At 53.0% G+C, this 14,325-nt stretch overlaps 5 protein-coding genes across 5 annotated transcripts; 2 read left to right on the top strand and 3 right to left on the bottom strand.

Moving 5' to 3' along the window:
* Window positions 1-240: 240 nt before the first annotated feature.
* W97_03815 (uncharacterized protein) lies at window positions 241-2,950 on the top strand (the record flags this gene model as incomplete). The annotated part of the gene is made up of 5 exons (XM_007781709.1): window positions 241-346; window positions 403-775; window positions 840-998; window positions 1,049-1,938; window positions 2,001-2,950. The coding sequence occupies 5 exons, from the start codon at window positions 241-243 to the stop codon at window positions 2,948-2,950; spliced, it is 2,478 nt and encodes an 825-aa protein (XP_007779899.1).
* Window positions 2,951-3,630: 680 nt separating this feature from the next.
* W97_03816 (uncharacterized protein) lies at window positions 3,631-5,604 on the bottom strand (the record flags this gene model as incomplete). The annotated part of the gene is made up of 3 exons (XM_007781710.1): window positions 3,631-4,693; window positions 4,750-5,138; window positions 5,203-5,604. The coding sequence occupies 3 exons, from the start codon at window positions 5,602-5,604 to the stop codon at window positions 3,631-3,633; spliced, it is 1,854 nt and encodes a 617-aa protein (XP_007779900.1).
* Window positions 5,605-6,652: 1,048 nt separating this feature from the next.
* W97_03817 (uncharacterized protein) lies at window positions 6,653-8,320 on the top strand (the record flags this gene model as incomplete). The annotated part of the gene is made up of 1 exon (XM_007781711.1): window positions 6,653-8,320. The coding sequence occupies one exon, from the start codon at window positions 6,653-6,655 to the stop codon at window positions 8,318-8,320; it is 1,668 nt and encodes a 555-aa protein (XP_007779901.1).
* Window positions 8,321-8,513: 193 nt separating this feature from the next.
* On the bottom strand, window positions 8,514-11,981 carry W97_03818 (uncharacterized protein; the record flags this gene model as incomplete). Its single annotated transcript, XM_007781712.1, has 1 exon — window positions 8,514-11,981. One exon carries the CDS (start codon window positions 11,979-11,981, stop codon window positions 8,514-8,516), a length of 3,468 nt encoding a protein of 1,155 aa, XP_007779902.1.
* A 695-nt stretch (window positions 11,982-12,676) lies between these two features.
* On the bottom strand, window positions 12,677-13,152 carry W97_03819 (uncharacterized protein; the record flags this gene model as incomplete). Its single annotated transcript, XM_007781713.1, has 2 exons — window positions 12,677-12,994; window positions 13,099-13,152. The coding sequence occupies 2 exons, from the start codon at window positions 13,150-13,152 to the stop codon at window positions 12,677-12,679; spliced, it is 372 nt and encodes a 123-aa protein (XP_007779903.1).
* Between the last annotated feature and the right edge of the window lie 1,173 nt (window positions 13,153-14,325).

A 14,325-nucleotide genomic window follows, 5' to 3' on the forward strand; every position in this document is an offset into this window, starting at 1 on the left:
TGTAGTCGCCATGGCTCTGGTTACAATCGACGGGTGAAGCACTAGAGAATTGGGACATCCTTCCACAGGCGAATAGTTTGTGGAAACTTGGCGCCAAGATTTCACTCAGTATCGATAAGCCTTGAATTTTTGACGTCCCACACCATCGCCGCCAGCACCCGAACGTACCCATACGAACATTAATACGAACTCACGCTGGCGGCAATACCATTTCGTTTCAAGGCCGGCGGTAGCGGCACCATGGCACCCATTGCCGAGCATCACCACCGCAGCACAAACAAAGTATCTCACAAGCCATTCAAGTCACGCCACGCATCGAAGAGCACGCTGAAGGAGATATCAAAGGGTAATCATGGCGCTTTCCATGCAGCCTCTGTATACCTTGGCTAATGCGTTGGCTAGGCAAGATCGAAACCCGCGAAAGAGGCTCCCGTAAGACGCCCCACCAACAAGTCATGTCCAAGTTCGACCGGCGGAACCAGGCGAAGCAGAAGCGGCTGCTGAATCACGAGCAGCATGAGAAAGCGACAGGCCTATTTGGGGGCAAAGATGGTGCGCCGAGGATCGTGGCTGTGGTGCCCTTATGTGAGGACGTCTCGGCTTCGGCGGCTATAGAGAGTCTGAACACGAGTGTGGATGTGGAAGACGAGGTTCCAGAACAGGGATGGCTTCGCGTGGGTCTCGGGAGGTTCAAGCAGAACATTGGATATGTGCCGGTCAGGAGGGATCTTATGGCTGCGCTGGACGCGTGTAGGGCAGCTGATTACGTCCTCTTGTGAGTCCTGCGGCTGCAAGAGCGCCTCAAAGGGGTTTGTAGTTGGCCGCTGACCGCCATGCAGTGTTCTCTCAGCCGAACAGGAAGTGGATGAGCTCGGCGAGCTGATCCTTAGGAGTGTGGAGAGTCAAGGTATCTCGACTGTCTTCACAGTAGTGCAAGGGCTGGACAAGATAGAGCCACCGAAACGCAGGCCGCAGGTGGCGACTTCGCTCAAGAGCTTGTAGGTTTGTGACACCCTTGTACTTCTGGCGATCGCTAACCGGTTGCTAGCATCACACACTTCTTCCCGACTCAAGAAAAGGTGTTCAGCCTAGATTCGAGACAAGAATGCGCGAATCTTATTAGATCACTATGTACGACGACGCCGAAAGGGATAAGGTGGCGAGAAGATAGAAGCTGGATGATGGTAGAAGAAGTTCGGTGGCCATCCGGAAAGAACGCAATGGCAGAGGAGGATGCGGTTGGGGAGGCGGTGCTCACGGGAGTGGTCAGAGGGAAGGGACTCAATGCGAACAGGCTGGTACAATTTGGGGACTATGGAGCTTTCCAGATTTACAAGATTACGGCGGCACCGCTGGAGTCACATAAGAAGAGAAGAGGGGATACCATGGCGGTAGACGCCGAGGGCCAGGGCCAGATCCTTGAGCAGCCGACGGAAGATCAAGACGACTTGAACGAGCTTGCTCCTGAAGAGGTGGCTATGGAAGACGTGGACGAGTACCCAGTTTCAGTTGCCCCCTCGGAGCGAAAAGGCGTTCTCCTAGACGATCATCATTACTTCTCTGAGGAAGAAGATCACGAGCCGAAAAGGACGAAGCGACTGCCCAAGGGAACGTCAAAATATCAGTCAGCTTGGTACCTGGAGGATGTATCGGACTCCGACTCCGACGTTGAGGGTGTAGAAGAGGACGCTGACGTCGATATGGGTGGGCCAATCCAGCCAGCAGACGGTACCGGAGCTCTGGACGAAGACGATTTGATGCGAGAACCAACGGAAGCCGGCCCATCGGAGTATCCTCAATCAGAGATGTTTCCGGATGCATCTCCTGATGAGGAAGCGGAACAGCTCGCCGCGTTTCGGTCTCAACGTAGGAACGATGCCAAAGAAGACCTGGAGTTTCCGGATGAGGTCGAGCTTCATCCAAACGTTCTGGCGAGAGGTTAGTGTTGCTAAATCATCAGTCAAACGGTTTAGATATCGTATCGCTAACACGGCTCATAGAACGATATGCTCGCTACAGGGGACTCAAGAGCTTACGCACAAGTGCCTGGGAAATCGAGGAAGATGCACCCTACGAGCCAGCAGAATTTCGGCGCCTACTATCCGTAGCGAACTACGGGCGAGCGAAGCGGAAGGCCGTTGACGAAGCCCTGGTCGGCGGTGTCCCAGCCGGTACGCGCGTGAACGTTCACCTTCGTGGCGTACCGCTTTCCATGCAGCAAACCTACGACCCAGCGCAACCCCTTGCGCTCTTCTCTTTACTCCGTCACGAGCACAAGCGCACAGCCGTCAACTTCTCAATAACTCTCAACTCAGATGTTGAAAAGCCCATCAAGTCTAAGGAGGAGCTGATCATGGTCTGCGGCCCACGTCGGTTTGTTATCAACCCAGTCTTCTCGCAAGCAGGCAACACACCCAACGACGTTCACAAGTTCGACCGATATCTCCACCCCGGCCGAAGCGCCGTAGCGTCCTTCACGGCGCCGCTGACCTGGGGTTCTGTGCCCGCGCTGTTTTTCAAGCGGTCCACGCCTTCCACGGAAGACTCCGAGGCCGTGGCTCCAGAAGACAGCATGAACGTAGAAGACACAGCACCAGCAGCCTCCAAACCCTCACTCGCGCTCATCGCCACCGGCACGTCCCTCCCACCATCCCAATCCCGCGTCATAGCCAAGCGCATAATCCTGACAGGCCATCCGTACAAGATCCATAAGAAGCTCGTCACCGTGCGGTACATGTTCTTCAACGCGGAGGACGTGCAGTGGTTTAAAGCGTTGCAGCTGTGGACCAAGCGTGGGAGAAGCGGATTCATTAAGGAAAGCTTGGGCACGCATGGGTATTTCAAGGCTACGTTTGATGGGAGGATCAACCCGATGGACTCGATTGGTATGTCGTTGTACAAGAGGGTCTTCCCGAGGAGTGCGAGGGCTTTGAGGCCGGGAGAGGTGTAAGGGTTGGCGGGAAGGGCGAAGATGGTTGTGTGGAGTTTTGAGGGTTCGTGTTGCTTGGGGGATAGATGGGGAGAAGGCTCGGAGCTAGCTAGCTAGATACCAATGCAGCCTCACGCGGCTTTGATGCTACTCCAGCACTGGAAGATCCGTACATGATTGATGCTGGTGGTTGGGAGGGTCTAAGCTCGTATCTACGGCGCCGATTCTGATCCATTGGTGCGGTCACCTATCACAAGCGGTGCGAAACAGGAATGTACAACGGCGGGGTGAAGAAGAGCTGTGACAAGATTTGTATACATTACGATTTGCGCTCAAAGGTTTTAGGGCCTGGTGCGTCGATGGAGCGAACTGATCACGATGACATACGAAACTTCATGTTTGTTGGACGTGTAGTTCTCCAAGAGCACAATGCATGTCTATCTCTTACTGCTCTGGCGGCGCATAGAGAGGCTAGTCTCATGTTTAGAAGGCGGAGAGAAAGTGTGTGATCTTGACAAGTGTAGATTGCAAGGACTGTTATGCCGCGCTACACTCACATGATCATAAATTGCTATGGGCCCATTAGCAAGCAAGATTGTAGCCTTTTGAAGATAAGTGAGAATGTTTCTCCTAGCTATGCAAGCAATGACGCCGCCAGCTGCAATCTGTCGCCCCTTGTCTTGAGATATTGATGATGAAAATCATATGGTCATGACGCTAACCATCGCTTCGAGCTCGCAAACAACATCACTGTATACTGCGCTCTGCAGCTCCGTCTTACTTAGATCATCCCCAAAGCCGAAGTCACACTGCAGACATTTCCGAACAATGCGCTGGAATTTGGTTGACCCCAAAGGAGGACGACCGCTGGCTGCAAGCCTTCGAGCGGTGACGATATCGTCGACATCTCCGGCGCGCCGGAGATCTTGCAGCGTTCTCCAATGTCCGAGTTCCAGAAGCGCGACGCCTAGGCAGAACAAAGCCATGTTGCTGATCCCGTACCGCAGCTGCGCTTCCTGAGCGGAGATAACTGCGTCCACCTCCGGCTTCGAAATATCCATCTGCTCAATGGGTGCAGCGGAAGCCCGAGAGCTACCATCAGGAAAAGTACTTCTGAGGTGAAGGGTACGTAAGGCGTCTTGTGTGACTTCGTCTCGAGTGCCAAACAGCGACAAGTCTTGGAGATGCCATCTATCGCTCAACCAGGGCGTGGAATGAAACTGCAGTATAGCTGTGGCAATTCGGTGGGCGAGCTTAAGCTGATCAACGAGCGTCAATTCGTCCTGCATAGACTTGTGCAACAGAAGGTCCAGCGTGATGGTCTCTATAGAAGACCGAATCTGTGCTTGATTGTTCCTTGGTGACTTTGGGTCCGAAGCATAGATCGTGTGCTTGTAGAAATTTGGACTTTCCAGATAGCCGATGCATCGCTCGACCGGACCTGCATCTTGTATACAGAGGTTCCGCTTCAGCAAACTGCACATATTCTTAGCTCGGTAAAGGTTGAACATAGTAACTTCGAGCGGCACGTCGTCATCTGCGAAACGGACCCTTCTTTTCTTAACAATCTTCCTAAAAGGGTTACTCGTAAGATCTGGTGTTGAGTCGCTTCGGGCACGTTTGGATGCGTTAATAGAATTTGAGTCCGCAGACACCTTTGCAGTGCCTATGCGAGGTAGTTTCTCGCCATTTAGAAGGTTCGTTGTAGTAGCGTCAACGGTCGTTGACCTCACGTAAAGCCATGTCGGAGCGTCATCTGGAGTACTGGCGTTGGATGCATTAGCGGATGATCACAGCGTTGAAAGAACCTGATAACATACGTGGAGAGCTCCACTGTATAGTTACGGTGATACGAGATGGCTAGATCAAACCGTACACCGTCCGTTACTTCTACATCGAGGCAGAGTCTGGCACAGTGTCCGGAATGCTCAGCATCGGCACAACACCAAGAACTCGTCAGAGCTTCGTGTAGCTTCTGTGAAGCGTGTTGCATATCACTAAATCGCGGGGGTATCGACGATCTCTTAGCGATGCATGAGATGTTAGAGCATGATGGTGGTCGCTTGATGGCTCCCAGCTGCTCACGCAGCGTCCCGAGATCGTCATTGTATTCTCGTAAACAGGATAGCCTCCGTTCGTATCTCGATTTCTGAAATGTGACGGTGACGGAGTGCCGGATGCGCCGGATTGTCTTCTTTATAGACTCGTCCTGAATGTACGTAAGCAGTTTTACCAGGAGGTGCACGTCTCGGTGAGGGAACGCGCCAACTAACCCTGAGCCGACGTGCTGTCACTTCATTGAAACAATCCAGATCGGTGTCAAGCTCTTGCAGCACTTTCAATGCCTCGTTTATCAAGCTCCGGCACAAATCAACATTCGTGTCCAAACACCTGTGCATCCGATTGTTGAGCTCTTGGTCCTTCCACAGTATGTCACCAAGGTCTTCGAGCATCGCCTGACTGCGATCACTATGAACCACCAGCCGCAGGAGTAATTGACACTCATTGAAAAAGAAGTGCTTCTGCGCATTTAGCCGAGCTTGCAGTCTCTCTACCTCTCTGGACCAGTCACGGAAGGTCCGGATTTTGTCGTAAGTGGTTCGGTAGGCCTCTGCGGTAAGAACGATAACCGGCAGCACGCCCACAGCGAGGCCCGCAATCTCAACACCAGCCATTACACTAAACTCGATATATAGAAACGTCAAGCAGATATAGCGGCAAGCGTTTTGTAGCGGTAAGAAAGGTTGCTGATTTGAAGTCAATCTGAGGCGTAGTTGGTTTTCGATGGATATTTACGGCCTCGCACTTGCATCGACCGTGGAGGAGCACAGCCCTCGCCGCAGCCTTGATCTCATGCGTAGTGCAAGCACAGCCCAGGCATAGCCTTCTTCACCGGATGGTGTAAAGTTCGTCGTCATCTTTGTTTCTTCTCGTCGTTTTCCAAAATTCACACGTCGTTCATTGTTGCTACAACACAAGCACGAGCTGCGTACACCACGCGTGACATCTCTGCTTGTCCACCTACTCACCGCGATATGGCACTAGACGCTGTTCAAAACGAGAAGACGCAACTGTTCATTAAGCAATGGCAAAAAAAGACCCCACTCTCATCTTCACCAGCCGAGCTGGGAGCAGCGGGGCGTTTGTATGGGGGTTGCATCCAACTTGGCAAGCTTCTGGCATCAGCAGCACAGAAGCAATCCACTTTCTCCTCACATGAGCAGATTAGCCTAAGACGATACATCCAACGACTTTGTCTGTGGGGTAATGATCATGGCGCTTCTGACGGCCAACTCGACGCTATCCTTCAATGTAGCAAGGGACTCCGGCAAACCGTACTAGAGTACTTGATTGCAATCGGGGAAATCCTTTCTCGAAGTAGTTATACTGCCCTTGATCACTTCAGAAGCTACTTTACTGACCGCTTGGATAGGACTCTCAACCCGAGCCGTGTCCATAGCTGAAGCGCAGAGTCTATGTGCCAAGACCGACATCCTGAAACTGATTGAGGAGTCCCAATATACTATTGCGGATGACGATGACAACGGATCAACCTCATCATCCGGTGACGGCGGCAGTGATACTGACTTTGATCCCACCAGGCTTGATGTGAAGGACATCTTGGAAGACCTTGACACGTACACACAATGTCTTGTCGACATGAGCCCCTCACTAGCGTGCCCAGCCATGGATTATACAGACCCTCATGGTGCCCCGGTTAATATGGTTTTCCACAGCAAAGACGCACATCAATATTATGCAGACCTTATCCGCGAGCGCTTTCTGGAAGCAGCTGCAGACATCGTGGACCAACTTGGCAGATCCAACTGGGAACGCTACAAACGTATCTCAGCTGAGAGGTCTGCAAACGTACAAGATTCGAAATTTCCTGGGGACGCATCTGCTGAGGATTTCCTTGTAGCTGGAAAGGCTTTATCGGAGGTGACAGCATCACGGTTTCAAGACTCGGGCCTTGGTAGTTCTTTGCCTACTAAAACAGACTATGCTCCAAGCATGACCTCCTATTTCTCCAGCTTGGCAGACGGAGATCGTCCGGATATCCCGGCCCTGCCGGATGAGGCCAGACGAGGAATGCCCTTCGAATGCGATGCCTGTGGAAGGATGATTCGAGTGACGAACAAGAGAGATTGGAAGTGGGTAATACAATTCGTATCGCACTACGGACGATCTGACAACGCTAGGAAACACATCTACCAGGATCTAAAACCCTACGTCTGTTTCTATCCTCGCTGCGCTTACAACGTGACTCCATTCGAAAATCGCGAGCTGTGGGTGGATCATCTACGTCTGGAGCATAGTCTCGTGTCGACAGATGCGCCTTTTGAATGTGTACTCTGCCCACAAGTACATACGACAGGTAGAGGCGCAATCTCTACCCACCTCGCAAGGCACATGGAGGAGATATCGCTTGCAGCACTGCCCCGTGGTACGGACTCCGAAGTCGGTTCCGAGGATGGGTCTTTGGAGTCGCAGAAATATTCGGTAACCAGCGGTGCTTCTGGTGCCTTGGATCCGACTTACGAATGGTCAGTATACGGATGGGGCAATGTGGGCGACGGCTTTACAGAACATCTGCCCGAGTCTGCTCACTTCGTTGGAGAAGGCTCTGGCGCGCTCACGTCAGCGGCCTCCTCCTACGAAGCAATGCTGAAGCAAGACGACCTCTACTATGACTCCGTTGAAGGTGAAGATGGATCTTTACATAACCCAACTACAACCATGGAGCCGAGCTGGACTAACGTCTCGGATGACGAGAATGGCGAGGACTCGCTCATTACGGACGCTCGTTCTCTGAATCACAAGACAGGGCACGTCATGTTTACTTGTTATCAATGTCAAGCGAAGTTCCCCGCCGCCTCAGAATTAGACGAGCATGCGCGGACCGAGGCCCACGCAGCGTATGCATGCTCAGAGACGGGATGTACATCAACCTTCTCTAGGCACGATGTGTACGAACGCCATGAGACAAACCACTTACGCGAAACTCCACGCTTTCCGTGTCCCCACTGTAAGAAACACCGCGGTATGAAGGGGTTTAAGCGGAAGGACTATCTTAAACGGCATTTACGTCATTATCACCACATCGGCGAAAAAGAGACCCAGGTTGCGTATCGGAGGTCTTGCGGACACAAAGACTGTTCAGGGAATGACGATCTCGAAGCTTCCGAGTATACCACGCATATGCGGAAGGTTCACGACGAGTCTGATTTTCCCTGCCTGATACCGGGTTGCAATCGCGTAAAGAGTAAGGGCTACTTTAGGCGCCGTGACCTCGACAAGCATCAGCGCAAGGAACACCCGCAAATATTTGAGGGAGAACATAGCACAACTGACGGGGGTGATGTCATGGGGCCTTTTTTCATTGTTTGAGAAGATGTCGTATAAAGCACGGGAATGCGTTTCCACATTATTCAGTTTTTCGCATACCGGGTAGAATCTAAGACCAACTCGGGCGTCGGAGATTACCCTGTCGGATATACATTTATCACGAACTCCAAATCAAAGGAGTCAACGTGGAATACTGTACACTATACACAACAGGCGCACGCCACAGCAAGGCTCACTACACCCTAACCCTCGCCGCTTCTTCTCTTCTATCCTCCATTCCCGTTCCGAAACCCCATCCACCCTTCTTCCTCCTCCCTTTCCGATCCCCAAACTGCTCGTCAAACTTCCTGATCGCACTCAAGCTGCCCATATCCTCACTGATACTCGCGCTAATCTCCTGCAACGCCTTGTCGAAATGCCTCTTCATCAGCGTCCGTTTCTCCGGATACTTCTTTCCATCAATCTCTTCAGCTTCCAAGGACGCCCCAGCAACCGTCTCCATCTCCTCCCTCACACAAGCCAACGCGGCCGCAACAGCCAAATTCTTCAAGTCGCTCCCCGAATACAACGGCGTCTGCCTCGCTAGCTCCCCAACATCCACATCCCCATCCACGACCTCATCCTTAAGATGGATCTTTAAAATCGCCTCCCTATCCTTCTCAACCGGCAAATCCACCAATAGCCTCCTCGGCAAGCGCCTCAGTACCGCATCATCCAGATCAAACGGCCGATTCGTCGCCACCATAATGAACACACTAAGATCATTCATGCCATCCCACTCCTTCAGGAACTGATTAATGATCTCCCGATGCGACGTCCGATTCCCCGGCCCGCCCCGTGAGCCGAAAATCGCATCCGCCTCGTCGATGAACACGACGCATGGGCTGAGTTTCCGCGCTAGGGAAAAAATGGCGCGGACGTTCTTCTCGCCTTCGCCGACGTACATGTCGTACACCTCTGCGCCCGCGACCTCGAGCACGGTTGCGCCGCTCTCCTTCGCGACGGCTTTGGCGAGCAGCGTCTTGCCTGTGCCGGGGGGGCCGTAGAGGAGCAGGCCGGGGATCTTGTCAGTGGCGAGGACGCCGTATTTGAAGGCGTCCGGGCGGATGAGAGAGAGTGAGGTTAGGGATTTGAGAGCTTCGATTGTGGTTGCGGGCGCGTGGACGGTGGAGAAGGTGGTGGAGATCGAGGACGGGTTGATGACGCCGCTGAGGAGCCGCTTTTCGTATTTGGTGGCGCTGCGCCGGATCGCGTCGAGGCGGTCGGCGGCTGCTTTGGAGGATTTGGATTGTTTTGGGGTGGTGGGGTCTTTGTAGACGGCACCTTTGGGGTCGTCATCGAGGGACATTTTGGTCGTGAGCCAGGCGGATTTGATGGCGTCGCTTCTGGATAACACTGTCATGGCCAAAGCGAGATGGATCGGCTCGAGCTCGCTGCTGTCGGTGTGCACGATTCTTAGCCCGAGGGCTGTTATCACGATGCGATGTACTTCGTCAAACGAGAGGATCCGCTTCTTCAGCGGAGATTGACTCGCATCGAGGTATGCTGGTATGCGTAAAGGCTGGGCAGAATCGGTCAATGGGGAGCCAGCCGGACAAAGTCGTCTAATCATGTCTTGTATGTTGCCAATATTGATTTCCTGAGTCCGTTCTTGCTCCGCCCGCTCCCACGGATCCAGAGACTCCTCGGAGTCCAGTGTGGGATTTTTGGAAGCCTTGGGCTCATCGGGTGAAGCGCGATCAGCGCCTAGAGGCACCACAATGGTCCTAAACAAACGTTCCGAAAAGTCCGACTGCAGCCCCTTGAGAGCTGTCGCTGCAGAAGAATCAGGTAATAGATGTTCTGCAGACGTTGTACCCACAACCATCACCTGCTGTCCGCCTCGACGTCTTTCTCGGACGACTTGGAGTAGTCTCTGCACTACCTGGGAGCCGTGTCTAGTCGCGTTGAGCTCCTTAAAGTCTTGAATGTGGACGATGAGCCTCCGCTGTGATGGAGCAGAGTGCACTTGCCGCGCTCCAACTGCGGTTGGGTTGAAGCGGATACTGTGAATGACACCCGAATCACCGTCATTGAGGCTCGGGAAATCTATCTCGTCTGACAAGGCTTCCGAGCTGACTGGTTGTGGCACTACTTTCGGAGCAGGCTCAGGCTCTCCGAAAGAAGGGGACGCTGTTGTGTTGGATGCATTATGCGCACCTTCACCCGCAGGAGCAGAGCTATTCTCGGTGACTCGCTGCTCTAACGCGGAGCTTCGCTTCGCTGCGTCCGTGTCGAGAAGCGCCTCAAGCAAAGTCAAAAGCTCTATTTCTCCTGGCTGTAAAGCGTTTGCGGACTGCGACTGATACCGCTGTTCAGGATATTGGCCTTGGCCCAGCGAATCTGTTCCTTCTGGCTCGAGGCTGACCACTTTGATTAGAGGCATCATGTTCTTCATATTGGAGAACAGGTCTGTTAAGCTCCGCCCTGCAAAGGCCTGGGCGCGGGCGTTGCGGGATTTGCCCCGTGGAGTCTCTCGCGCTGGAAAGCTGGCCGTAGAAACGTCTTCTGCTTCGTCGTCCTGCTCGTCCTCCTCAGCTTCCTCGACTCCCTGTTCTAACTCTTGCGCTTCAGACCTTGCCTGGTATGTCTCATAGCTCAGGTTCCGAAAGGACCGTATTGCTGGATCTGATCCGGCAGGATAGCAGTCTTCGATCAGGCGTGTGAGAATCTGCGCATTCAGTTGCAAAACATCAGCCCCAAGGGTAGAAGCAGTCCGTTGAACAATTGCATCTAAAGCTTTTATGCCCCCATTGGAAGGACAGAACAAGGAGACGTTGGTCTTCCCAGCTGCCAAAATACGACCCAGCTCCGGCCGAGCTGTCGCAAAACCTGCTGCAATCGCGGCCTGAAACTCAGCGAGGACATACATGGGCAGGTCGGAGGTTTCAGGAGGAGTTCGTCTGTTCGTGTCTTTTTCAGCCTTCCCTTCGGGGTCTCCTCCCTCGGTCATGAACTCTTTCGAACGAGCATCCCTTCCTCCTATCTCCTTTTCAAGTATACCAAGTCTCTTGTTGATTGACGATATAAGCTTTTCAAGTAACTCCCGCTCAGGGCCGCTCACGTTGGTTGCGCTACCAGCGATAGAGGCTCCCCCGGAGTTGGAAGCTTCCTGGGTATAACTAGAGATGAGGTGCTTGAGCCCACTTGTGCCGAGCGGCAAGCTCACGAAAGGCTCCCTGGTCGCCTTGCTTCTGATTACATAGGTGAACGGGTCGTACGAGGAGTCTTTAGAATGCGCTTCTTGAAGTTCTTCCTGTAAGCGGATATGGCGGTGGAGGAACCAATCCGGTATTCGTATCGGGTCAACCTGCTTCGGCTTTCTATTCCGCATCGACCTGTTCAAGGCCGATCCATAGAAGTTCGGGCCATCCTTTGCCTTCTGAAGCTTGTCCGCAACTGCCGCCGTGCTATCATCCTCTGCGACTCCTGGCTTAGTATCGGCTTCTTGCGACTTCGGCGCAGAAGTTCCTCGTTCGTTGCGCGCATCGTGATCGAGTGCGGAACCAGGTGAGTTAGAAGGACTGTTCGGGCCGTCCGAAGGCCGTGAGAGCTTGGAAGAGTTGTGGAAGGAGCGCGCTCGGGAAGGATACCGACGGCCTGCGACTTTCCTAGCGGGGAATCTACAGGCAGACCATAGAGTCCGTCGTGCTATGGCTTGCATCCGGACTCGAGCGGGGCGAGAGAGCTCAAAGGCGAGGAGTGCCTTTAGCTGGCGCGTTTAACAAGTGTTCGTATGGGAGTGTTGCGGCTCTGCCAAATTTCTGAGGCTTGCAGAGAACTGGGCCCGAGCTCAATCGACGCGGTTCCTGCCAAGACACGCAGCCAACACAACTGGAGCGTTCGGAGCTGGTGCGAACACTACCTTTGGCAATCAGGCTCAGAACAATAGAAAGCCGATTCAGCTTCTATATGCTGCTCAACCAAGCACATGCTGCTCGACGGCAGACAGTGCCTGCCGCAGAATGTACCACACCTGTAAGCCACACGCTGCACGGGTCGGGCATAAGATACCGCCAGAGCAACAAGGCTATAGAAAGAAGCTTTCTTACTAGTTGCCTTCCAGTCACTCGACTTATCCTCCCAGCAGTTCGTTATAAAGAGTGACCTACATATCCCACACAGTCAGTTAGTCGAGATTTATGCTCTCTTAAACTTCGTACTATTCTAGTCACATCGTGCGTTTCTTCTTTAGCCGCTACATATCCGCGATGGTCCATTCTATCTCTAGCGCTTCCGCCTCCCGCTTCCGAGCAGATGCTTGGAGGTTCCATGCAGCTGCTTCTATTTCTTGGCTGCAGATTCGCATTGGCGAAGGGCGTTGCCTCCGCCCTCGATAGAGAAAACCCCCATCACCCCTTAAGTCTCCACAAACCTCGAACTCATCAACCCATCCATCTCCGCCCTCTCCCTCGGCGCTCCCTTCTCCTGCTCCCTCATCAACATAGCCAGTACCTTGAGGTTGGTGGAGACGATGGATTCGAGCAGGGTGGGATCTTGCTTCGTCTTGTTGGCGGTGCCCTTGATGCCTTTAGCCGCTGCCGCTGCTGCGGACGTGGACTTGGTGACTTTGGAGGGGCTTGCCGTGGAATGAGAGCGTGGATTGAGAGTTTGCTTGGGAGGAGGTGCGGCGGGCGGCTGTAGGGCCGGTGGACGGCCGCGTTTGGGCAGCGGGAGCTGCAAATAGAGATGGGGATTTTTGAAAATTCTGTGACGAAATATGTGAGGTTGATGAAGTGAAAACTCTGACGAGGTGATTATCCGGTGGTGTGATGACTGACCTGTGCTCGATTCCTTCTCGATGTGAGGCTGAAAGGGGATGGCGGCAGTTCCATTGTTCTGAGCCTGGTTGCCGAATGTAGTGCTTGCGCCAGCACCAAAGGCCCCAGTCGAGGTCGTGTTGCTGCCGAAGCCGGTTGTGGCAATGGTCTGAAAGCGCTGTAAGTAATAGCAGATGAAGTGGTGGTCCAAACTCGAATAGAGGACCTTTGCGGCTTCGTAAGAAGGGACAAGGAAAAACGAATGGAAGAAGTGAACACGCTCAGATGCAGCCAGTACACATGAACGCAGCGCTCACAGCGAATAAACTAGTAGAGTAAATAGTAATAGTCGTATATCTAAGGCTAGATACTCTAAGTGGAGGGTACAAAGAAAAAAGAATAAGGAAAAAGGTAAGAAGAGGGTATTGTGACGGCTCCGAACCGCGGTGAGGCGGTTTGGACAGCAAGAACGAGCCCATCGAGTTTATATCAGTCGTTCGCAACCAATCCTCACTTTAGCAACAATTTCAATTCTATAACTTCTCTGCCAACGTTGATAGGTACGGCTAAGCGGACGCTTCCTCAGTAAATATGAGTATTAGATCGTTAGTAGTGAGTGAACGCCGACCGCCAACCGCGCCCATCATGTCATGATGCAGGTACGCGCGCATAGAGTATAAAACCACGACCTCGCTCTTCGCATTTCAGACCAAATCCGGCACACTCGTGGCTATTGTCGGGCACACTTGATTGCCGTGATCTCCACGACGAACTACAGACAGGCATTGTACCTTCTATATTAGGGGTTTCGAAGCATGTTGCACCTACTCAGAGTAACAGCTACAAGCTGCCGGTTTATTGAGCAATACTTGGTGCTACTTAGTGCCCTGTCTGTATGCCGCTCTGTGAGAGATACCTGTGGAACACCCCTCGCTGATTCGCACGTCATCTCCGAAGATTCGACAATTGCGAACCGTCTCGTTTCCATCTGCTCATATTCTGTGCCCCTGACGATGCAACTGCTGCGCCTATCGTGTTGTGGTGGCCCTGAACTGCTTGTACCCACGTACGTGTACTCAGGTACTTGTACTTGCCGTATCCGCAAGCTCAATAATCGAGGGTCTTGTGCTCACTCCGCTTATCGTCGGGCGGCTGAATGGCCGAGAGCTTGGCCCAGCCAGGGACAACGAGATATGCAAGGTACAGAGAGTTGTACCTTCTGTTTTGAGGTGCTTGGAAGCCGTAGCA

The sequence above is a fragment of the Coniosporium apollinis genome (genome assembly GCF_000281105.1).
Source record: "Coniosporium apollinis CBS 100218 chromosome Unknown supercont1.16, whole genome shotgun sequence".
In the NCBI taxonomy this organism is placed as follows: Eukaryota; Fungi; Ascomycota; class Dothideomycetes; genus Coniosporium; species Coniosporium apollinis.